The sequence below is a fragment of the Manis javanica genome, chromosome 16 (genome assembly GCF_040802235.1).
Source record: "Manis javanica isolate MJ-LG chromosome 16, MJ_LKY, whole genome shotgun sequence".
Classification (NCBI taxonomy): domain Eukaryota; kingdom Metazoa; phylum Chordata; class Mammalia; order Pholidota; family Manidae; genus Manis; species Manis javanica.
The window spans coordinates 58,425,413-58,450,255 of NC_133171.1; the positions used below are offsets into that span (position 1 = coordinate 58,425,413).

General features: G+C 41.7%; 1 protein-coding gene and 1 long non-coding RNA gene across 3 annotated transcripts; one reads left to right on the forward strand and one right to left on the reverse strand.

The window, feature by feature from the left end:
- Positions 1–1,331: 1,331 nt before the first annotated feature.
- On the reverse strand, positions 1,332–18,426 carry LOC140846913 (uncharacterized). 2 transcript variants are annotated; one of them, XR_012126422.1, is made up of 3 exons: positions 18,288–18,426; positions 5,141–5,280; positions 1,332–2,547 (listed from the first exon to the last, which is right to left on the reverse strand). It is a non-coding gene; the product is annotated as an uncharacterized lncRNA (long non-coding RNA). The 2 variants fall into 2 exon arrangements; XR_012126421.1 differs by lacking the exon at positions 18,288–18,426 and having other exon boundaries at positions 5,141–7,193.
- LOC108410362 (DLA class II histocompatibility antigen, DR-1 beta chain-like) lies at positions 13,573–24,410 on the forward strand. The gene is made up of 6 exons (XM_017681386.3): positions 13,573–13,753; positions 18,378–18,647; positions 22,107–22,388; positions 23,069–23,179; positions 23,650–23,673; positions 23,984–24,410. The coding sequence occupies exons 1-6, from the start codon at positions 13,654–13,656 to the stop codon at positions 23,995–23,997; spliced, it is 801 nt and encodes a 266-aa protein (XP_017536875.3). The 5' UTR covers positions 13,573–13,653; the 3' UTR covers positions 23,998–24,410.
- Positions 24,411–24,843: the final 433 nt, after the last annotated feature.

Sequence of the window (24,843 nt, forward strand, 5' to 3'; positions counted from 1 at the left end):
GATGAATGGATAAAGAAGATGTGGTACATATACACAATGGAATATTATTCAGCCATAAAAAGAAAACAGATCCTACCATTTGCAACAACATGGATGGAGCTAGAGGGTATTATGCTCAGTGAAATAAGCCAGATGGAGAAAGACAAGTACCAAATGACTTCACTCATCTGTGGACTATAATAACAAAGCAAAAACTGAAGGAACAAAACAGCAGCAGATTCACCAAACCCAAGAATGGACTAATATTTACCAAAGGGAAGGGGACTTGGGGGATGGGTGGGAAGGGAGGGATAAGGGGATTAAGGGGCATTATGATTAGCACACATAATATAGGGGGGGCAAGGGAAAGGCAGTATAACACTGAGAAGACAAGTAGTGACTCTATAGCATCTTACTATGCTGATGGACAGTGACTGCAATAGGGTAGGTGATGGGGACTTGATAATGGAGGGAATCTAATAACTACAATGTTGCTCATGTCATTGTATATTAATAATATCATTAAAAAAATAACATCTTAGATACAGAGAATAAATTTGTGGTTGCCAGAGGTGGGAGGGGTCAGGAGTGGGAGGAGGTTGGTAAAATGGGTGAAGGGGGTCCCAAGGTACAAATTTCCAGTTATAAAATAAATAAGTCATATGGATGTAATGTATAGCATAGTGACTATAATTAATAATACTGTATTGCATATTTGAAAGTTGAAGAGAGTAAATCTTAAAAGCTTTGATCAAAAGAAAGAAAATCTTTTGCAACTAGGTGTGATGACAATGTTAACTAGACTTATCATTTTGAGAAACATACAAATATTAAACATATACAAATAAAAGTAATATAATGTGTTATATCAATATTAACTCAATAAATTAAAAATAAAAGCCATTTCCCATAATCAGACTTTCTAATAGAATATGGGACCCAGAGATGATTCCTGAGATACTTATACAAAAGGTTGGCCTTTGTATAAAGCTTCTTAATCTATAGAACCTTTCATTACTACCCTACTGTCAATATTAGATACCATGTTTCTGTGGGTTTGGAGATAATATTAAGACAAGGTGTAATGATATATCTACAGATGATATTTTTAATCTTTCTGATCAGGATATATTGCAAGCTGATGTTTATTCTCTGTTGACACATGTAGAGTATACTAGAAGACATCTATGGACTTGAGAGCAATCTGCTTTCCAGTGGAACTCAATGTATCTCTCTCTAAAGGCTACAGAGTTACCAAGATATTTGACAAACATTTTAACATTCTCAGTGAACTGTATTATCGCGTCCCACCACCTAGGGCGATGGCAGGAGAACAATCACCGAAGGCCTGGTTCGTTAGGAATCTTTATTATGGGCATCCGAGCATCCATCCAGCGAAAGGCAAAAGCAAAAAACAACCACACCCACTTCCTCCAGGGCAGCAGCTTATACAGCATATCCCAACCAATCAGCTGACTGATCACGTGCCAGGTTCAGTCTTATTGGAAACATGTGAAAAGCATGCTATGAGCACAAGCACAGAAATGGGGACAAGCCAATCATGGAGACTTCCTTATGTGCTGAGCTGTAGGGCCAGGAAGGGTGGTGTCTAGGAAGCAGGTGCCATCTTTAGGGCGTTGTCCAGCTAGAGTGGGGCTCAGCCTCGGCCATAGGCCGGGCCCCCACATCTCCCCCTTTATTGTTTTATAACCAAAGGGCTGTCGGGATCATGCCTGTCTTAGGTCGTCCGGAGTCTGCGGCATTCTTACCCGTCCTCAGGCAACAGACAGCTTAGGTCTGCGCCCTGTCTTAGGTTGATATGCGCAGCTCCCGATCTTACCCGTCCTTGACTACTGATCCAGCATATTAAGCCATACTCTAGGGGAGATGCCTTCCTCTAGCGCTGCCTTGGCCTGCAACAGGACCTTCTGTTCTCCCCGTTGCTGTTTTTGTATGGAACAGACTTTCCTCCCAAGCAGGAGGAGGCCCACAGTTAGCAATATTCCTATGACACCTACACCTACTATGACAGGCTTTGGTGGCTACAGAGAGCATCTCTACCTTCTTGGAGCTAACATTCAAAATTTCTAACCGTAGCTGAGTGGTGAGCTCGTCAAGCTCACTGGACCAATTTGTGGTTAACATCTTGCCTAACTGTCTGGACAAGTTGGCAGCTTTAGAATAATTATGAAAAGGAATACCAGTAATACACCCCCATATAAGAATGGAGGCAGCCCACAGACAAAACCTCCCCCAAGAGGTTCAATTGTTCTTGAAGAAGGTTCATGCGTTGGTTGACCAAGGCCATCCCATTCTTAAAATGGCCGTTGATGACGTTCTGCGTTGTCATTGTCGAGGCAGTGGCCTGGGACAGACCATTCAGCGTCTCTGCCATAGGAATGGTGATAGTCAGCACAGCGGTGGCTGCAGCTGCAGCTTGGCTCCGCCGTCGCCTGCTGTAGGATCCACGGCAGGAGCAGAAGCAGTGTGATCATCTTGTACCTCCGCTCCGGGGTTTTCCACTCTGCGTATCAGACGTTCAGGCACCCAAACGGGGTTCTGCTGGTCCTGTGGAAAAACACAAACCGAGCCTTGGGTCCAGATTATCACTGGGTCCGGGCCTTTCCATGTTCCTTCTAACACATCCTTCCACAAAACTTTAGGCATGTGTTTTGGATTGGATTGTTGGCCATGCTGCTCTGCTGCACTACGGCCATTTTTGTCCAGTGTTAAAAAGTTTAAAATGAATAATATGATATTTAATTTGTCTCTGGGGGATCTAAAGTCTTCTCCTATTCCCCCTTTTTGTTTATATAAGGCATTCTTGAGGGTGAGGTGGGTGCGTTCCACCATACCCTGACCCTGAGGGTTGTCTCTAGCTCCCTGCTGCTCTCATGACACAAAAGGATGTCATCCATATAATGATAGATGCCTTAGGCAGGGCAATGGGCAGTGGCAAACCCAGTTGTATTGAGCCCATAAGCACCATCTGCTTATTTACAGCTCTAAGGTCATGTAAAAGCCTCCACTTCCCTGTTTTCTTTCTTATCACAAAAATAGGTGTGTTCCAGGGGGAGGTAGAGGCCTGAATATGCTTGGCAGCAAGCTGCTCCTGTACTAAAGTGTGAGCTGCTTCCTTCTTCTCTTTAGTAAGGGGCCACTGAGGAACCCACACAGGATTCTCAGATTGCCACTGAATCTTTATTTGCTGTTCTCCTTCAGTGGCCCCGAGGAAAAACCCAGCCCGGGCCCTCCAAATCGACTGGGCATAATGTTAGACAAAGGAATGGACTTTTCTCGACCCGACAAGTTCTTCCCAAGTCCACCTGTCCTGGGGTAGCCCTGTCTTTTCAGAATGCAGTTAGACTGTTCGCTGTAGAAAGTTTCCGTGGTCAATTTGAGATTCATTTGGGTTAGTTCATCTCTTCCCCAGAGGGACACGGGTATGTTTAGCATGAAGGGTTGAATTATCCCCTCGTGCCCTTCTTGGTCCATCCAAGACAGTGAAGCAGCACTACATAGGGGCGCTTGGGCTCTTCCAGGGTCTTATGGCCTCCCTACACCATTTGTTGGCCTGCTCATAGGCCAGCTGCTTCACAAGGGGCATAGCAGTATCAACATCACCAAATATGCGACCAGCTGTTTGCATCAGTCTGGCTAGAAAGTCTGCATATGGCTCATTAGATCCTTGTAACACCTTTGACAGCTGACCCTGTAGGTCACCTGTGCCTTGCAGTGTCTTCCAGGCCCTCACTGCTGCCGCAGCTATTTGCATATATACTGCTGGGGGGAATCCTACCTGATTCTGTTGACCCAAATATGGACCCGTGCCCATCAACATGTCCAAGTTCCATTGATGATTATCTGCTGCGACATTACGCCGAGCCGTGTCCTGTGAAAATTCTTGCCAGGCTGTCTTAAATGTCAGGTACTGACCTCCAGAGAGGGCTGCTCTTGCTACATTGGCCCAATCATCCGGCGTCAGATTAAGAGAAGCTACTGACTCCACTAAAGAAACAGTGAAAGCTGCCTGGGGGCCATACGTTGTGGATGCTTCCTTCAGACTTTTAATGACCTTGAAATCTAGGGCTTGATGATACCTCTGTTGTGTATTAGGGTCTTCAAATACAGGGAAAGCGGCACTTCCTTGTTCTCTCAGCCACTCCCTCCACCCCCCTTTCTAGTCCTTGATTGCAATCACACGTACGAAGACAGGGCTGTACGTGATACAGGGGCGGTTCTGCAAATGAAGCCGCAAGAAGAGGGGGGGCTGACGGCACCATTTTCAAGGACGGTTTCAGGGTTGTTGAGAGGGGGGTGTCCTCCGATTCCTCTTCCTCTTTCTGTTGCCTCAGCTGTGTTAGGGAGGGATAACTGCGGGGGGATAGGGCGTTCCTTCCTCTGGGCAATTCTAAGTCTCCTTATATGCTTTTCTAATTCCTCTCCCGATAGCTCCCCTTCCTCATCTGTAGATCTTCCTTGCTCGGACCCCCTCTCTGAGGTCCTAGCGGAGGATCTTTCCTCCTGGACATCTTCCAGAACTTCCTCCCCCTCTCTTATAGCCTCTCTGCAGCTTGGCTTATCCTCCTTAAGGCACCCCCTGACTAGACTCCATATAGGAATCGTCCCTACCGGGAGCGGTTCTGCTTGATCTGCTTTGCGCAGATCGTTCCCTAGTCTTTCCCACAAGGGGGCAGTGATCCTTCTCCCTCATCCAAAAACCACTGCGCATGCTTCTCAACAGTATGTAAGAAAGCCCTCGCGGTCTTAGCCTTTAATGGAGTTCCATTAGCCCTTAGGAGTGCCTGGAGTGGTTCCTCCGCCCGCATCCTAGACACCTCTGAACCCATAGTGCGAAGGAAAGGAGGTTGACTCTATTCTAAGTTGAGGTTACGTGCACCCGTGCTTGTACCCCTGAAATGAGTCTCCTTACAGCCTGAGAGTCCTCGCTAACTGGTTTTCGTCGCTTCCCGCGAACTTTAGTCTACGTCACTTTACCTGCGAACTTTCCACAGCGCTCTTATTCTTCGTGAGGAAACACAGAAACATATACAGACTAAGACAGAACAAGACAAGGACACAAAGGCTAAACACACACACCACAATTGCTTGCATTCGCACAACCTGATGTTGCTTTCACTTTGTCCCTGACCATACTCACCACTCTCCAAAATGTCAGTCACTCATGTAACTCTTCCAAAGGGTGTCCACTCGGATCGCCGCAGGGTGAGAAGTTCCACTCCGTCCTCGGAAGCCAGGTTTTTGTCCCGGGTTTTGGCACCAGCTATCGCGTCCCGCCACCTAGGGCGCCGGCAGGAGAACAATCACTGAAGGCCTGGTTTGTTAGGAATCTTTATTATGGGTGTCCCAGCATCCATCCAGCGAAAGGCAAAAGCAAAAAACAACAACCACACCCACTTCCTCCAGGGCAGCAGCTTATATAGCATATCCCAACCAATCAGCTGACTGATCACGCGCCAGGTTCAGTCTTATTGGAAACATGTGAAAAGCATGCTATGAGCACGAGCACAGAAATGGGGACAAGCCAATCATGGAGACTTCCTTATGTGCTGAGCTGTAGGGCCAGGAAGGGTGGTGTCTAGGAAGCAGGCGCCATCTTTAGGGTGTTGTCCAGCTAGAGTGGGGCTCAGCCTCTGCCATAGGCCGGGCCCCCACACTGTATGGAGGATATATCAGACCAATTCTGGAAGACTTTCAAGTTTCTACCTGGGTATAAAATTCAAATCTTTTGGTCCAATACAGAAAAGACTATCATATCAGTTTCAATACAGAAAGGACTATCATATCAGTTGGTGCCTTATAAAATCAGCCCCGGAGTATCCCAAGTTTACTAATTTCATTGTTGGGCAAAATTTATCAGTCACAGTTTGCAACAGTTCTTGGTGAGAAAACTTGTGAAGAGTTTGAGAATACCTCTTACCTTTCCCAATTTAGTTTTTCAAAAATAATTTTTTCAGTTGAAATACAGTTTATATACAATATCATATATTTCTGTCCTACCTTTTGTTCATATGGTATACTACATTGATTGATGCATGAATGTTGAACCATCCCTGGAATAAATTCCACTAGGTCATGATGAATGATTCCTTTAATGTATTTTTTAATTTGGTTTGCTAATATTTTGTTGAGGGAATTTGCATCTATGTTTGTCAGGGATATTGACCTGCAATTTTCCTTTTTTGTAGTGACTGTCTGATTTTGGTATCAAAGTGATGCTGGCCTCATAGAGTGAATTTGGAAGCTTTCCTTCCTCTTCAACTTTTTCGAATAGTTTTAAAAAGAATTGTACATTAACTGTCTTTTAAATGTTTAGTAGAACTCTCCTATGAAGCCATATGGTTCTGGACTTTTATTTATTGGTAGTTTTTGATTACTGCTATAGTTTTATTAATCAGTTCAGATTTCCTATTTATTCTTGGCTCAGTCGGGAAATTTTATATTTATAGAAATTTATCCATTTTTCTAGGTTGTCCAATTTATGGTGTACAATTTTTTTGTATTTATGTGGTGTCAGTTGTTAACTTTTTTATTTCTGAGTTTATTTGGGTCATCTCTTTTTTTCTTGATGAGTCTAGCTCAAATTTTATCAATTTTGTTTGTTCTTTCAAAGAAAGCTCTTAGGTTCATTAATCCCTTGTATTGTTCTTTGGTCTCTATTTCATGCATTTACATCCTGATATTTATTATTTCCTTCCTTCTACTAACTTTGGGCTGTGTTTTTCTTTTTTTCTAGTTCCTTTAGTTGTAGGATTAGATTGTTTATTTAAGATTTTTCTTGTTTCTTGAGGTAGGCCTTTAATGATATAAACTTCCCTCTTGGAATTGCTTTTGCTGTCTCACAAAGATTTGCATTGTTGTGTTTCTATTTTCATTCTTCTCCAAGTACTTCTTGATTTCCTCTTTAATTTCTTCATTGACTCCTTGGTTGTTTAGTAGCATGTTGCCTAAGCTGTATGTGTTTGTGTTTTTTCCAATTTTTTTCCTGTAATTCATTTCCAGTTTCATACTGTTGTGGTCCGAAAAGATGCTTGGTATGATTTTCAATCTTTCTTAATTTATTAATAGACTTGTTTTTTGAACTAACATATGATCTACCCTGGATGAGTTCCCTATGCACTTGAAAAAAATGAGTATTCTGCTGGTTTTGATGTAACATTCTATGTATATATGTCTATTAGGTTCATTTGGTTTAATGTGTCATTCAAAGCCACTGTTTCCTTATTAATTTTCTGTCTGAATGCTCTAACAAGTGGATTGTTAAACATCCCCTACTATTATTGCATTACCATTGATTTCTCCTTTCATGTCCTAATATTTGCTTTATATATTTAGGTGCTTCTACATTGGTTGCATAGATATTAACAATTTTCATGACGTGTTGTTGGACTTACTCACTTACCATTACGTAGTATCCTTTTTTACTAATTTTTTTTGTTTTTTAGATCCTACATATAAGTGAAATCATACACAATTTGTCTTTGTCTGATCTGTTTGACTTAGCATAATGCCCTCAAGGTCCATCCATCCATCCATGTTGCAAATGGCAAGATTTTCTTCTAATATTATAAAAAGAATATATACATATATATATATATAACTTTTTTATCCATTCATCCATCAGTGAACACATAGGTTGCTTGATATCTTGGCTATTGTAAATAGTGCTGCAATGAATATGGAGATGCATATATCTTTTGGAGTTAGTGTTTTCATTTTCTCCAGATAAATACCCAGAATTGGAATTTCTGGATCATATGGTAGTTCTATTTTTAATTTTTTGAGGAACCTCCATACTGTTTTCATAGTGGTTGCACCAGATTATATTAACAACAGTATACAAAGGTTCCCTTTTCTCCCTGTCCTCACTAGCACTTGCTATTTCTTGTCATTTTGATAATTGCTTTTCTAATTGGCATGAGGTGATATTTAATTGTGGTTTTGATTTGCTTTTCCCAGCTGATTAGTTATGTTGAGCACATTTTCATGTGTCTTTTGGCCATCTGTGTATCTTCTTTGGGTCTATCTAAATAGTCTGTCCATCTGTTAACTGGATTTTATTTTTCTACTGTGTTATATGAATTATTTATGTATTTTGTAATTATCCCCTTATCAGATATATCATCTGTAGATATATTCTCCCATTCAGTAGGTTGTCTTTTCATTTTGTTGATCTTGTAATGTCCTTCTTTGTCTCTTGTTACAGACTTTGTTTTAAACTCTATTTTGTCCAATATCACTACTCTAGCCTTTCTTCATTTCTGCTTGGGATATCTTTTTCCATCTCTTTAGTTTTGTCTGTGTGTGTTTTTGGGTGTGAAGTGAGTCTTTTGTAGGCAGCATATAGATGTGTCTTATTTTTTTATCCATTCAGTCACTCTAAGCCTTTTGATTGGAAAATTTAGCCCACTTACATTTAAAATAACTATTTATTGGTATGTACTTATTACCACTTTGCTAAATATTTTCTGGGTTTTGTCATTTTTCCCTGATTCTTTCTTCTATTGCTCTCTTCCCCTATTTATGATGACTTTTTATGCTATAGCTGGATTCCTTTCTCTTCATTTTCTTTGTGTATCTATTATAGGTTTTTGGTTTTTGGTTACCATGAAATTTATATAGATGCAAGATGTCTTGCATCTGTAACAGTCTGTTATTAGTCATTTATGTTTGAATGCATTCTAACAGCACTACATTTTTAACTCCCTTCCTCCATGTTTTATGTATATGATGTATTTTTTTAATGCCTTTTACTTAGTGATTCCCTTAACAAACTTTTAGAAGTAGTTGATTTTGCTACTTTTGTCTTTTAACCTTCCTACTAGCTTTTAAGTGACTGGTCTGCTCTCTTCACTGTTTGTTTCTCCCAGTGAAGTATTTTCATAATTTTTTTGCTTTTACTCAGGGTTTTTCTTTTTCTTAAAGAAGTTCCTTGAACATTTCTTGTGACATCTTTAGTGAACTTCTTTAGGTCTGGTGAACTCCTTTATCTGTGTTTATCTGAGAAGCCCTTTGTTTCTCAATTCTGAATGATAACCATGTTGGGTAGAGTATTTTTGATTGTATATCTCCCTCTTTCAGCACTTCCAATATATCATGGCACTCTCTTCTGGCCTGTAGAGATTCTGCTGAAAAAAATCAGCTGATAGTCTTATGGGGTTTCCCTGGTAGGCAACTTGACACTTCACTTTCACTGTTTTTAATATTATCTCTTTGTCTTCAATCTTTGACATTTTTATCATGATGTGTCTTGCTGCGGACCTCCTTGGGTTCATCTTACTTGAGGTGTTCTGTGGTTTCTGGAGCTGGATGTCTGTTTCTTTCCCTAAGTTAGGGAAGTTTTCAGCTATTATTTATTTAAATAAGTTTTCCACTCCTTTCTGTCCCTCTTCTTCTGGGACTTCTAATACTGCAAATATTAGAACATTTGATGTTGTCCCAGAACTCTTTTAACCTTATTTCCCTATTTCTTTTTATTCTTTTTTCTTTCTGCTTCTCAGCTTGAGTGCTTTCCATTACTCTGTCTTCCATTGCTGATCTGTTCTGCATCCTCTAGTCTGGTATTGATTCTCTCTAGTGTATATTTTATTTCATTTACTTTATTCTTCACCTCTGACTGGTTCTTTTTATATTTTTCTATCTCTTTGCTGAAATCGTCCTTGAGCTCATCCATTCTTTTCTGAAGTCTGGTGAGTATCTTCATAACCATTGCTTTGAACTCCTTATCAGGTAGATTGGTTAATGCTATTCCAGTTAGCCTTTTTTTCCCTGAAGTTTTGTCTTATTCTGTTGTTTGGAACATATCTCTTCATTTTGTTTGAATTTCTGTGGTTGATTCCATGAATTAATAGAATGGGCTACCTCTCTCAGTCTTCAATAATTGACTTTGTGTAGGAAGGTCTTTTTGTTAGACAGTGTGTTCCTGGTGGTTTTGGCTGGCTGGAGGTTGAGTGAGCATGAGATAGCTGTGTCCTGGTACTAGGGCTCCCAGGGTGTGGGCTGGGGGTCTTCAGTGTGCTTGCCAGCCAGGGCCACACAGGTAGGGTGGCCAGTTTCAAATGTGCACAGTCTGGGGAGCTCTCCAGTGGGCAGTGAGCTAGGCCCTCTCTGGTGGAGTAACTAGGGGTGGAGGGGCACTGTCCAGGGGTCTTCTGGGTGGGTGACAGCTGGAGTCATGCTAATGGGGCAACTGGGAGTGAATGGGCAAAGTCCAGGGGTCTCCTGGATTGGCATCTGGCTGGGGACATGCAAATGGGGCAGCTGGGGATGGAAGGGGCATGAACAGGGTGAATCTGTGTGAGTGGCAAGCTGGTAACACCTTGGTGGGACTGCTGGTCTCTAACAGATCTGTCGACTTGGCAAGGGCCCAGAGGCTACCTCCATCACATCTGGAGCTGTTGTGTCCACCCTGCCCCTGCTCTTGTCAGCAATGTTAATGTGCGTGGGGAATGTAAACAACGGTGCTCACCCTGCTCCTGTCAGCACTAGCAATGTGCTGGGGATGTGGCCATGTAAACAGTGCCACTCATCCTGCTCCAATCTGTGCTAGGAGAGTCTGGGGGTGGGGGTGAGGGGAAGAAAAACAATGATTCTTATCCTTTTTCCATTCATGTTAGCAATGCCTGGGGCAGAGAGTAAAACATGGTGTTTACTGTGCTCCCATTCACACTAGTGTGTCCAGGGTGAGTGTAAACAGTGGTGCTTACCCTGCTTCTGTCCACGTGAGCAGTGTCCAGGGGGACCACAAACAATGGCACTCACAAGCTCTTCTCTGGCGGAGAGTTCCAGCAGTTCCCCTGCTGTTTGGTGGTCAGGTTTAAACCCTCCAACTTTGCAGCTTTCTTTCGATGCCCCAGGGCAGGTGAGGCTAAGGCTCATTAATATCCCTCCCTGTGTGAAGTTGTAGTGGGGAGGGCTTCCTCCATCACTGTATCACTGTTTCTGCTGATATTTTTTTATGTGGTCTTTTTATCTCTTTTTGTTCAGAAGGTGTCCACTCAGGCCTCAATTTTTCCTTGGGAAGAATTGCTTTGTGTATAGGTGTAGATTCTGTGTGTACATGGGAAGGAGTGGGCTCAGGCTCTTTCTATGCTGCCTTCCAGGACCTGCCTCTTGTTACATTGTTTATCTGAGCTATCATTATATTGAAATAATATTGAACTGTGAGATACATAATATCTGAAGCAGCAAATTTTTGTTACTCATAGATAGATAAAGCATACAAAAATTAACACTTAGTCATTGAATAATTCTTTTAAAAAGTAAGTTTGTGTAATTTATAAATTGTATATCAAATTTATATGAACTAGTTTCGATAATGTTTTCTTTAACTATATTTCAGTAAATTCTCGATATAGAATTATTTTACTTCACCATTCCTTTATCCTTTAATCTAAGGTGAACCTTAGTTTGGCTTTCCTTAGCAAGGGACAGCTAATTAATTCTGAGTATATGATTTTTGTTTGTCAAATAAAATGTGATATTCTGGTTCCAGCTGCACAACTTGCAATACAATGGAATTATCATTAGGGTCTAGGGACATAGATTCTTTTCAAATCCAGGGACAATAGTGGCTTCTACTCAACTTCTCCAATACAGTTTAAACTTTCCACATTAAGAGAAATACATTTTTCCAAAGTAAGTAAGATACTCTTTTCATTTTATCCTGAAATGTTCAAACTTGCTCTACATTATGCTGAGAAATCTGAAATGATTGAGAACAGATTTGATTTAGGAATTTGATGGTCACTGTTATCTTTAATAAGAATAAGATTATATGGCAGTTGTGGGTATCATTGTATAAGATAAAAGTAAATTTTATCATTTCCAACAGAGATTAACAATGCTAATGAAGGGAATCTTTTGGAGGAACTAGAATTGTTACACAGTAGTTGCCTGGATTTATATAAAATTCTGTCATTCATTAAAAGGAGTTGTCATACCTCTCTATGCATATCTATAAATTAAAGGGATAAAATAGTTTCAATATAAGGGCACTATTGTCTTCAGAAATTGAATGTGAGGTGGTCTGATGCAGTCGCTGAGCTTGTAGGATTTGGATGTGCATAACCCTTTGCTCAATCTGGAGCACTCATTTACAAGCCTGTATTTTGCAAAAGTTGTTTAAATTCCATCTCTCATTTTATTCTCTCCATTTGCAGGAATGAAAGGAGTACTGAAATCATTGAGATAATGTGAGAAGCAAATAAAAATACAATTTTTAAAAAGCCCTTGTATAATTCTGGGTACAAACTAAAAATTGTCCAATAAATTTTAGTCATTCTTACTACAGCATGGTGAGTACCCTGTCACTAGAATTAATAAGGCACATAAAGTAGAGTTGCTCATCAGATTGTGCTGGAGGGTGAATCAAGGCAGAAATTATATAGATGGTTGTCCTTTAAAGTATATTCTAAATCTGAGATATTACATTTATATTAATGTAATGGGTAATAACTTTACAAAAGTAGAATTATGTGTTTAAAATTATGTCAGTTACATCAAGGGATGTAACTCATAGTTCTCCATAGTGTTTTATTTCCTGAATTCTCTATGTTTCATTAGCAAAGTTTTCTTATATCTTTCTGTGGGAATAAAGCAAGAGAAAGTGAATAATAAAGGGACATTTCCCTAATAAAATGACGGATCAAGAGTGAGGGATTGGAAACTTTTTCACATAAAATATTTATTATTCTAAAGGAGAGTTGTGCCAAAGGCTGACTCTGAGTCATTACTCAGTCTTTCAGCCCTCTGCATACTTTGATTTGGACAGCTGGCCTTATCACATTGTTAAGCTGAGTGCTATACAAAGGTACCTTAAACACTCTCCATTCTGTACATACAATGTCCTGTAAGCCCCTTTTCTGTTTATTCTGGAGGTGCCACTAAACTTGGGAGACAAGCCTGAAAAATCTTTTCACTGAGGTTAAGTTATTGACTAGCTTTCAATTCCCTTTAGCTGATCAGCCACCCTTACCTATAAGGAGGTACAGACTATACCTTCCAATCGACAGCTAAAATTCTGTCATCTCATCAGTTACCAAGGGATGTTGCTCCTTGATCTGTCCAGAAAATCACAGCATTTCCTGTATTGAAATACCTAAACGATGGCAGTAACTTCATTTCCACTGTGGGAGGTTAATTTCCCCAAACCCACAACACTAAATTTGGGGGCACAAAGAACCAGATTAAGTCTCTTGCCTTGAGATCACCTTCCCTCCACCCCCTCAACTCCTAAACACACTCACACACATTTGTACAACTCTGCCTTCCAAGGAGAGAGATAATGCTCCTCAGAGACTCAAACTTGTGTGCACACCACTGATCATCACAGAGCTGGCTCACAATAGGAGCACAATAAAATATTTCACATAAAACTGGATCAAATCTTTAAAGTACTAAATTAAAGCAATCATTTTAAATGCAGGAAATTCTAAATTTCACAAAAGCCCTTTCATATTGAATCTCTGACCAGCAACTGATGATGCTTCTCATGTTGGATGCTGATTGGCTCTCAGCACTGAGATTACCCAATCCAGAAACAAAGAATGAGTTCTTCGGTTGGTGTTATTAGGCTGTGGATGGAGGAGGGTCCTAGTCCCCACTGAGTGAGACTTGCCTGCTCCCTGCCCCTGTCCTCTCCTGTTCTCCAGCATGGTGCGTCTGTGGTTCCCCAGAGGCTCCTGGATGGCAGCTCTGGCTGTGATACTGATGGTGCCAAGCCCTCCCCTGGCATGGGCCAAGGACACCAGACGTAAGTACACACCTTGGGTTGTGAGCATTTATCATGTGGGGGTAGCAACAGGAATTAGCTTTGTGTCCGTGTCCAGGCACTGTTCCTTAGAAAACTGACATTGTCTTCAGTGACCACCCATATTTACCGTAGGAATCCACAGTTCTATCCCAAACCAAAGGAGCCCGCCTGCTGGTCCTCTCTAGGAGAGCTGCCTAAGAGGTCACCACATTTATAGGCCTTTTTTCTCAACTCTCCTGCAGTAAAACCTCTCCAGCCTTGCATTCCATTCCCTCAGGGTCTTGAGAAGATTTTATAAATAATGATGCTAAAATCATTCCTATCTAGTGGTTTCCTTTGTTGAGTTTTATCAGAAAAATGAAATTTCTCTGAAAATTTCATGGGAAATCAAAAGGAATTGGAAAGATCTCTCCTAGAAGGTCCTATATGATGGCCTCAACAGGATCTGTGATGTTGGGGCCTCTCCCTAATATGTGGGGATTTATCAAGAAGTCTCCCCCACTCTCTCCTTTCCTTCTGCATGAACCCCATTTGTTATAAGGCCTGTATTTCCATATCACTGGAGGGTCTCTGACAGAAGTTGGGGTTAGTTTTCTCTTTATTTTCCTGTGGAAAGCACCTTGGAGCTGAAGCAGACGTCCTTTGTTCTGGAATGATCCTGTAGATAAGGAGCTTCGAAGGGATGTTCTTTGATGCCTTAAAGAACTTAAAGCATCTTCTGAAAACCTAGCATAGTTAAGTGTCATTGTGAATCTATTTTGTTAGATTGTATATTTGTCAGTTTCTACACATCTCTTTCTCACAAAAAGAGAGTTAACTAGTACTGAGCAAGCTTATGAAATCGTATTTTTGTAAGTCAAAAATAGTGAAATATCATATGGTTCACACTGTATGTTCCCTGAGCAGAGAGCATGGAGGTTGTTTATATCCCATAGGGCTGAAAGCCGGTAAGTAAGCCAAGGGAAACCACGGGCCTTCTGGAATCTTAGCCCCACATTTCATAGGCTCATTCATCATGGCCTCTGTCTTCCTTAGTCAGCCAAGTTTGGTTACCTCTACTTCCAGCTCCTCCCTTTCTTTCCACAGCTGTGTCATCACCATTACTGAGAATCCCCAGAGTTTGCACAGACCCTCTGCACTATAGCAGGTCCATCTAATGTGATAAAAATGATATTTTCCCTCTCTCTTAAAATCACCTTTTCCTTACCTGTTAATGTTTTGCCTAACTTGTAAGAGAAGGGAAATTTGTCTGAACTTGTAACAGAAAGTGAAAGGGATAGAATGCATTGTCAGAATAAAATAGCGTTTGAGCTTACACCCCTTTTTGCTTTCCAGGATCTTCACACCGATCAATTCTTAGAACCCTGGGTTTATTCACTTAGACCAAAACTATTTTTTTCTGAGTAACTATTATATACTGGGCTCTGTTCTAGGTCCAGGGAATTCTGTTTGAATAAGGTAGCAAAGTGCCCTGCAATCAAAGTCATTAGGAATTTACCTAATAACAGAGGAGAAAGCCCGATAAACATTTAACAAAGAAATCTCAAAGCAGTAAGTGCTCTGCAAAAATATACATCAAGGTTGGGAGAGGTGAGATTTGGATTCACCTGACTTCACTCCAGGAGACCAGGGAGCCCTCCCTGGGAAATGACACTGAGTTGAGACATTCTTCTCATCAGGAGAAGCTAGTCAAGTGAAGACTAAGGGACAAGTTTCTACGGAAAGACAACCAAGGAAGGGCGAAGTGTGGGAGGATGCTTGCTGAGTTTAAGGTACAGAAAGAAGGTGCGAGTGGCTGACAGAATGGGTTGGGGAGCTCTCTCATGTGCCCCTAATGTCACCACTGCCATGTTTCCATCACTCAGGGAATGTGTATGCCCAATGATGTCAATTGTTCAGTTGTCAGTGTTCAGTATTTCTTTGATGTCTCTATCCTCTAACTTATTTAAAGTTTTATCTGATAAGCTTTTGCATATATTGAAGTTTGATGCAATTTTCTTCTTACTAATGACATGATAGTAATGATGTCAGATCTTCATCTGCTCATTCATTTGCAAACATGAACATAGCCCAAAGTCTATGCTAAACATTTGATTTATTAATTATTAGTTTTATAATAAGCGCTAGCAACTGACTAGTTTCACAAAGCCATGCATTCATAGGTCTCTGTAAACTGCAGCAAGAATAGAATTTAAAAATTGTTTGCTCTTCAGGGTGCCAAAAATTCCTTAGTCATAAGATTTCAACACATATGTCATACCAGGGTGAATTAAAAGCCAAAAACCTTTTCTTTTTACAAGAAGTTCAGACTGCAATATGTGGAGCAATTTTATAGTGGCAATAACACTAATTTAGAGTTACTCACAGTCCAGATCAGCTGCAAGGAACTTAAGCCGCTGATACAAAGTGGTTATTGAACTAGTTAGAAAATATGTATCTTGTTATCCATGTTTTCTTTTCTTTAATATAATGCACAATTAATGTCCTTACATCTTTCAAACCACTTGGATTTTGGCTTATTCCAGTTCCTGCCCATTTTGTTTTGGGTCAGCCTGCAGCTGTAGCACACCCTAGAGCAGTCATCTTGTGGTTAGAATTCACAATAGCTTTTGATGCTTTCTAATTAGGCTGTGAATGTTGTTTAGGAAACTGTTGCCAATGCAGAGCTATTTTTCCAGCAAAATTAATTTTTTCAGAACCAGTGTTTTTATTAGGCAGAATTTTTAATATATTCTCAGCTGCTTTTTTGCCACAGATTTTTCAGGTAGGTATACTGGTGGTGCTCACCCAGGGACAGTTTTGCGACCCCACCCCTCCACCAGGGGACATTTGGCAATGTCTGGAGCTATATTTGGTGTCACAACTGGCAGCTTCTTCTCACAAGTGTGTTAAGGCCAGGGATGCTAGAAGATATCTTACAATGTACAGAATAGTCTTTCCCACAATGAAGAATTATCTCATCCAAAATGTCAACAGTGCTGAGGTTGAAAACACTAGTTTGCACTGCACTGTTTCTAAATATTCAAGACTCACAGTTTATTCACACCTTCCAGTTCAGTTCTTTGTGGATTTTACCTTATTTAATTACAAAAAACATAATAGGCTAGACCATTGCATAAATTCAACACTTTCTTGTTGAATCCACTCAATCAATGTAAGCTCAAGATCTTCATTTTTTATTTTTTTGCCTTATGCAATGCTTTCCAATATTTCATGAGTTGGTGGTCGTTGCCACTTCCGCTAACTTTCAACAACTTGATTTTACAAGTCATAAATTGTGACTGCCACAGATATTTTCAATACAAGTTTCAAACTTTTATAGTACTTTTAAATTCTATTGGTAGTGTCAGATACTCCCATTTATTTCACTCATTTTTAACCACAATTATATTTTTTTACCTCTTTTTGAAATTTCTCAGTTCAACAAAGACTAAAAACATTAGAATGATATATGTGTAAGTTGTATAAAATATACCATATGTATGAATATATATACATATATATTACCTATATATGTATGTATACAGAAGCACAACGTGTCTGATTGATCAGCGACAGCTCTGACCTGTCTGATCCTTTACCTCATCAGATCAGATTTGCCAAATGGGTTTGGCATCAAAATTTTTAAAAAGATCTGGTTTTCTGAGATTTCTGGATTTGGAAATTCTGATAAGAGATTGTGGAACTATATTAGGATAATGGTTTTAATCTCCTTAAAACTTTTCAGTAGTTTCCTACTACATTTAGTACAAATTCAAAATCCTAGCATCATACACAGGCTTCTAAGCACCATGTGATTCTCCATCTAATCTTTTCCCCTCCTTCCTCTCAGAGTCAGACTTCTGTGAATTGTTTTCTTTGGTTTCTTGAGGAAGTTCATCAATTTCTTCAAGCTTTTGCACGTTGTATTTTTACTTGAAATGTGCCACCTTTTCCCCTCAGACCACTCTAGCTCACATCCACTTAATCTTTCATGTCACACCTTAAATATCACTCATAGAAACCACTTTTATTTTGCCCTAATGCCATGAGGATCATCCTGTTACTCTCTGTTCTGGGATTCCACACTTTTCTTTTAAAGTTCCTCACTCCCACATAAATTCTTACTGGTTGGCTCTCGTCCATCATCTTCACTAATTTTAGGCCCCTCCATCGGAGGGGACATGTCCGCCTTCCCTTCGTGGATCCCCAGGGCAGCAGGGGCCGGGCACAAGGTCAGCCCTAAGCAAGCGTTTACAGGATGAGGAGGTGGGACGCGTGTGGGGGATCTGACAAGAGCTGGGGGTGGAGAGGAGAGAGGGGAGTGTCTTCGGGGGTTGTGGGGGAGGTTCCAGAAGGAGGCGGCCGGGGTGCAGATCCCGCCCGACTCAGGCCTGGAGCTCTGCCGCCGAGCCTGGAGGCCCAGGTGACTGGAAAGGCTCCGGACCAGAGGGGTCTCGTCGCCCCGGCGGCCTCCCTCCGCCCGCGGATGGAAGATGCCCTCGGGGTGGAGGGAGCTGGGAGTCGGGTGGAGCCTGTGAGGGGGTCCCCTTACCCCACTTTGCCTGGCGCCCGGCACTGGTGGCGTGGCCGTCAGTCTCTTCCCGGCAGCCCGCAGGGTGACCGGATCTCTCTGTCCCCGCAGCACATTTCTTGTTGCAGTTTAAGCCCGAGTGTCGTTTCACCAACGGGACGGAGCGGGTGCAGCTTGTGGTCAGACACATCTATAACGGCGAGGAGTTCGTGCGCTTCGACAGCGACGTGGGGCAGTACCGGGCGGTGACCGAGCTGGGGCGGCCGAGCGCCGAGTACTGGAACGGGCAGGAGGACGTCATGGAGCAGAGGCGGGCCGAAGTGGACACGGTGTGCAGACACAACTACGGGGTCGTGGAGAGCTTCACGGTGCAGCGGCGAGGTGAGCGCCCGTGTGCCGCGTGTGCGTGTGACGGAGAGGGGGCCGTCCTGGGTGTGTAGGATTGTGAGTGACTGTAGGTGAGGAGGTCATTGTGAGAGCGTGTTGCTGAGGAGAGTGTGTGATTTTTTTTGACATGTACTTAACATACAATATTATATTGGTTCCAGTGTACAGCATACTGACTCAACAATTATATATATTATGAAATGCTCACCACGATAAGTGTAGTTACCACGTCATCATACAAAGATATTATAATATTATTGACTTTATTCCCTATGCTGTTTCATCCCCCTAATTTATTTTATAATTAAAGCATTATACCCTTCCCCTGTTTTGCCCATCCCCCAACCTTCTTCCCTATGGCAACTGCCAATCTGTTTCTTCTGCTTATGAGTCTATTTTTGTTTTTTTCTTTAGATTCCACATATAAGTGAAATGATATCATATTTGTCTTTCTGTCTGGTTAGCGTAAAACTCTCCAGGTCCACCCATGTTGTCACAATGGCAAGATTTCATCCCTTTTTATGGATGAATAATATTCCATTGTATATATGGTATTCATCTAGCAATAGACATGAAGGTTGCTTCCATATCCTGTCTGTTGTAAATAATACCACAGTAAACATAAGGGTGTATACATCTTTTTGAATTAGGGAATTTCTTTATCTAAATTCCTGGAAGTGAAATTACTGGGCTGTGTGGTATTTCTGTTTGGCATTTTGAAAAACCTTCCAAAGTGGCTGTACCAATTTACATCCCCATCAACAGTGTAGGAAGGTTTCCTTTTCTCTGCATCCTCGCCAACTCTTGTTATTTACTATCTTTTTTATCACAGCCACTCTGACTAGTGTGAAGTGACATTTCATTGTGGTTTTGATTTGTATTTCCCTGATGATTAGTGATGTTGAATGACTTTTCATGTGTCTATTGGCCATCCTCGTGTCTTCTTTGAAAAAATATCTACTCACGTTCTCTGTCCATTTTTAAATAGACTATTTGTTTTTTTTGTTGTTGAGTTGTATGAGTTCTTTGTTTTTCTTATTTTAGCCGCTTGTCAGATATGTCATGTGCAAATATTTTATCCCATTCAACAGGTTGCTTTTTAGTTTTCTTAATAGCTTCCTTTGCTTCTTATATCATACATTAATTGACCATGTAAGTGTGGGTTTCTTCCTGGGCTGTCCAGTCTGTGTGTCTATTTCTGTGCCAGCGCCATCCTGTTTTGGTTAGTGTGGCTGTGTGGTAGAGTTGAAATCAGAGAATGTGATACTCCCAGCTTTCTTCTTCCTTCTCAAGATTGCTTTGGCTATTCAGGGTCTTTTTGGTGCCACAGAAATTTTTGGATTATTTGCTCCAGTTCTGTGAAAATTGCCACTGGTTTTTTGATAAGGACTGCTTTGAATCCACGGATTACTTTGGGTGGTATTGACCATGCGTCATTTTGGGGAGGGTGAGTGATTTTGTCTGTGTCATTGTGGGGAGAGTGTGAGGGGTGGAATGTGAGGTCAGGGGACAAAGAGAATGTGGGAGTGGTGGGCGATGGGCCTGGCTCTGAGAAGACATGAAGGAGAGCAGGTGAGGGAGGGGCGCAGGAGGGAGGGTGGCAGGCGTCCTTGGTGGTGGCTGTGTGCAAGGTGGGGGGAGGAGAGGGGACTGGAAATGGAGGAGATACTGACAGGGCCTGATGGTCAGAGATGTGGGGAGGGGATGTACAGGGTCTCTGGTGGGAGTGAACATTTAGGGATAGGAGATGAGGAATGCAAAAGTTTGGGAGAAAGTGAGGAGGATGGTCATTGTTCTGGGCACTTCCTGTTCTGAGCCTGAAACTCCTGAAATAAGGGTGCCTGTGTCTGTGCACACAAGCATTTCATTGAAAAAAAGGATCTGACTAATTATTGAGGGGTGAGGGAGGAACTCCGAGGCATCTCTGATCTTTCTGAGACTCCTTTTAGGCCTAAATTTCTTGTTTTTTTTCTCCCAAATGTATATATTTTTATATAGTTGAATGATTGTGAAGCCAGGTTCCTGAATTATAATCTTGTTGGTTACATACAATTATAGTTGTAACAATTTACCTCACATTCCCTTCTGTTAGCTCTTTCTTCCAATATTTCAAAATACTCAGTTGAAAATTTATATTTTATTTTAAATTTGTATTTCTTTGATAGTGAATGTTCTTGAACATTTTTCACATATTCATTGGTTAATTATTGTTACTGCTTTAAGAACCATCTATTGTTTATTATCACAGGGTCCTGCTGTTTTTCTCAGTAAATTTGTGGGTTCACTAAGGTAACACTTTTCTGACATTTGATTCAGCATTTTCTCCAGATTATGGCTTATATTTTGATTCAGTTCACTATTTTCCATGTTAAGATATAGACATTTTATTTAATGAAATATGCTGCAAAATTTTTAGTAACAATTTACCATCAACATTAAGTCGATCAACTTGTGGTATTGTAAAAGTGTTTCTTTCCCCTAGGTTTTTTTTATTTTAATTGCATTTATTGAACCTGATTGTGTCAGGATTATCTCAAGCACTGGGTACACATATTAATGAGTCTCAGACCCTGTACTGTCTCATATGTCAACTTAAAAAGAGACAAAATTATAAATGATAACAATTCCTGTCATAGATATGCCTGCTTTGGAAGGATAGAAATTGATCAGCTGAGTTTAATTTTAGGAATTCAAAAAAATTGACTGACTTGCCTTGCTCCTTACTCTCTCCTTCAGGACTCAGGCTTTTCTTGAGATTCAATTCATAGAAAATCACCCTTGTCTATTCCTGCTTCCCAGGGTGGAACCACTCTGTGGCATTCTCAGGTGTGAGTGTAGCCTTCCCAGGATCATACTGTACCTCCTCATCCACCCCAAGCTGTTCCCCATTTTAGCCACACTGCTTTGAGTCATATTTTCTTTCCAAACAAGGATAATAAGCAGCTAACATATATTGAAGGCTAAAATCCGATTACTGCTTTATATACTTTAGCATCCCTTCAAGTGTCCCTAAGAATAAGTTAGCATTATTATCCCTTTTAATAGCTGAGAAAGCTGAGACACAAAGGAATGTAAAAATTCTGTCAGGATCAATCAGTAAGAGGCAGAACCTGGATCTGGACCCAGGCAGACTGGCTACAGGAATTAAGCTTTTAATTAATACACCCTGTGTCTGGCAAAGATTTGTAAACACTTGAATTCAACAATGAATAACCGTTTCCCTCTGAGAAAAATCCCATCATTTACCTCAGCATCTCTTAAATCTAATGGGCCCACGCTGTAAGGATTAAATTCCAGGCTCATGACACTGACTCCTGCTGGGCCACATGGACAGGTTTGAGCGAGGCCTGCCGGAGACTGCAGTCGGGGACGGGAGACTGGTGGCGGAAAGGCGGCACCCCGGGAGCCCTCCTCTGTCTTCCGCGCTTATTTCCTCTCCCTTTTCTCTTCTAGTTGAGCCCATGGTGACTGTGTATCCTGCCAAGACCCAGCCCCTGCTGCACCACAACCTCCTGGTCTGCTCTGTGAATGGTTTCTATCCAGGCAACATTGAAGTCAGGTGGCTCCGGAATGGGCAGGAAGAGGAGGCTGGGGTGGTCTCCACAGGCCTCATGCATAATGGAGACTGGACCTTCCAGACACTGGTGATGCTGGAAACAGTTCCTCGGAGTGGAGAGGTCTACACCTGCCGAGTGGAGCACCCAAGCCGGCCGAGCCCTCTCACAGTGGAGTGGAGTGAGAAGCTGTCTTGATTTCATAAATTCCCCACCTGCCAAATGGGGGTCTTTGTTTTTCCCTGAGTGTCAGGTTTCTCCTCTCCCCACACCGTACTTTTATTTTATTCCATGATCTCCTCTCAGAATTACAGGTCACTGGGGAAAGCCCTGTGATAATTTGATAAAGACCTATACCTCCGGGGAAGAGAAAAGAGGTTGTCATAGTTTTGAGTTTTTCTGTAAGATCACAGGCAAGGGCCCCTTTGCTCTGGGCCCCATTCCCAGCCTTGGGCCAGGCTTGTGCTTCTGCACCATTGCTCTGCATTGTGCCTTATGATCTGAGAAGGGGCGCATCCTCTACGATGCAGGGCCCTTCCTGACATGAGGGAGTCCAGTCTCCACTGCCTTTTATTAGCTCCATCGTCCTAGACAAGCTGCTTGACCTCATGGAATCCCAGGCTCCTCGCCCATCAGATGCTGAAGCAGTGGCCTTATGTCAGGGCGGGGATATATTAAGGGTTCGATACCTGAACCTTATAGTTACTCGGTGTGATTTTTAATTCTCTTTTCAAGAAATGGCTGGTTTTTCTAGATCTTCCAGTCAGTCTTCTCCCTCCATCCTCAAAGCTCTGATCTCAGGATCTCAATTAGAGAAGCTGGATTTGGGGTAAAATCACTAACACTAGCTTCTCCCCTCAGGGGCACAGTCTGAGTCTGCAAAGAGCAAGATGCTGAGTGGAATTGGGGGCTTCGTTCTGGGTCTACTCTTCCTTGGGGCAGGGCTGTTCATCCACCTCAGGAATCAGAAAGGTGAGGAGCCTGTTGGTAGCTGAGACCCCACACAGTTTTCTAGGGGAAGAAATATGGCTTTGCTCAAAGAAATATGTCATTTCTTTGTACATCAGTGGTCCTGTATGAAGGCTTTCTTTGCACAATTGACCTCATTTTGCTAAAAACCCAGCAGCAACAATACATGGTTACTATACTGAAGCATAAGAGGTTATGGCCTGTAAAGATAAACAAAGGTTAACATACCTGGATATCTTGGGTTGAGGTCCTGGAGCAAATGAAGGAAGAGCTACTAAAGCTAATGAAATTCTTGGGCCACATGCTCTCAGTTTTTGTTGTCCCCCCTGCCCTGGCTTCATGTGATATGTGTTGTGCTCTTAGAGAAATCAGTGAAGGTGGTCTGGGTCTGGGGACATTGTGTTGTGGACCCACTTGCCTCTATTTCTTTTAATGATATCTTTTAATTATATCTCTTCCCTTCTCTTTCCCAGGACACTCTGGACTTCAGCCGACAGGTAATACTCTTCAATCCCCTTTCAGAAATATAATCAGTTTCCCTAGATCAGATGGTAGAGGTGACCACAGGAGACAGAATTAATGGCAAAGACTGTGGATCTAACTCCTGCTCAGCCCTGTTACACTAAAGCTTTTTATCTCCAGTCAATAAAAGACCTGTGCTCTAAAGGAGCATGGGCTCAAGGAGACTTGGGAGTTTTTTCTTGTCTTATTTGAATGCTTTAATGTGGGGCAGGACCCTGTGAGAGGGAAAAGGAAGCTGCTTGTAGAGTCGGGCCTGGAAACAGCAGTCTCCTCTGTGCTGTGCAGGACTGCTGAGCTGAAGTGGTGAAGGTGACCCTCGAAGAACAACCTTCTGTTCCAGCTTCTTCACAGCGTGGAAAGTTTCCTGCTCGGTTCTTATTTCACAAAGAGAGTGCTCTCTCAGGATCTGGTTTGCTCCTGTTCAGTGACCCTGCAGAAAGTGTTCCTCCCTGATGGCTTCCTCAGCCCCTGCCCTTGACCTGGAAATCCCCAATATGATCGCGATTATCTTCATTCTTTCCCGGTGGAAAGAATGGCCTCCCTTGCACTGGAACTATCCCTCTCCCTATTTCCTTATAGAGTTTTTCTCAAATAAACATGAAGTGAAAAATCATCTGCTTCATACAACTTCAAGGAAAAGAAATAGAAAAAAAAAGAAAGAAAGAAAGAGTGGATTCCATCACAATAAAATAATGGTATTGATACTCCTGAATTTCGGTCTCATGTGGATCTGGAAGGTTTCCTCATTTCCTTCCCTGTTTTTTTATCCCCTGGGTTTTCTGCATTCTGTAATTAGGTATGTTTTCCTGAGTGAGGAGAAAGCCCATCTGTAATGAACCTCTGCCATATGGTCTCCGACATCTCTGTGTTCTCAGAGCCAAACATACAAGTCCCTTTGCACTGTGGGATTCAGAAAGGGGACAGCAAACGTAAGAAATGCAAGTAACCTATGAGGATATGTACCCTCAAAATTTTTATAATTGGGTTCTTTTGTCTGGTTTTCTCTAATCTTTTAAAACAAAGTACCTAACCTTGGGTACTTAAACTCCCCTTTTATTGGACCAATTATGGGCTTCAACACTTCAGTTATTTTTTTGTTTCTCTGATAAAAATCAGTGGCAAACTGACTCTTGGCCTGGGATACT

What these genes read in the sequence shown, in the direction of transcription:
- LOC108410362 (XM_017681386.3), top strand. Translation starts at nt 13,654, where the DNA reads ATGGTGCGTCTGTGGTTCCCCAGAGGCTCCTGGATGGCAGCTCTGGCT. An exon ending in CCCTCTCACAGTGGAGTGGA is followed by an intron (nt 22,389 to 23,068) that starts GTGAGAAGCTGT and finishes TTCTCCCCTCAG; the next exon opens with GGGCACAGTCTGAGTCTGCA. An exon ending in CCACCTCAGGAATCAGAAAG is followed by an intron (nt 23,180 to 23,649) that starts GTGAGGAGCCTG and finishes TCTCTTTCCCAG; the next exon opens with GACACTCTGGACTTCAGCCG.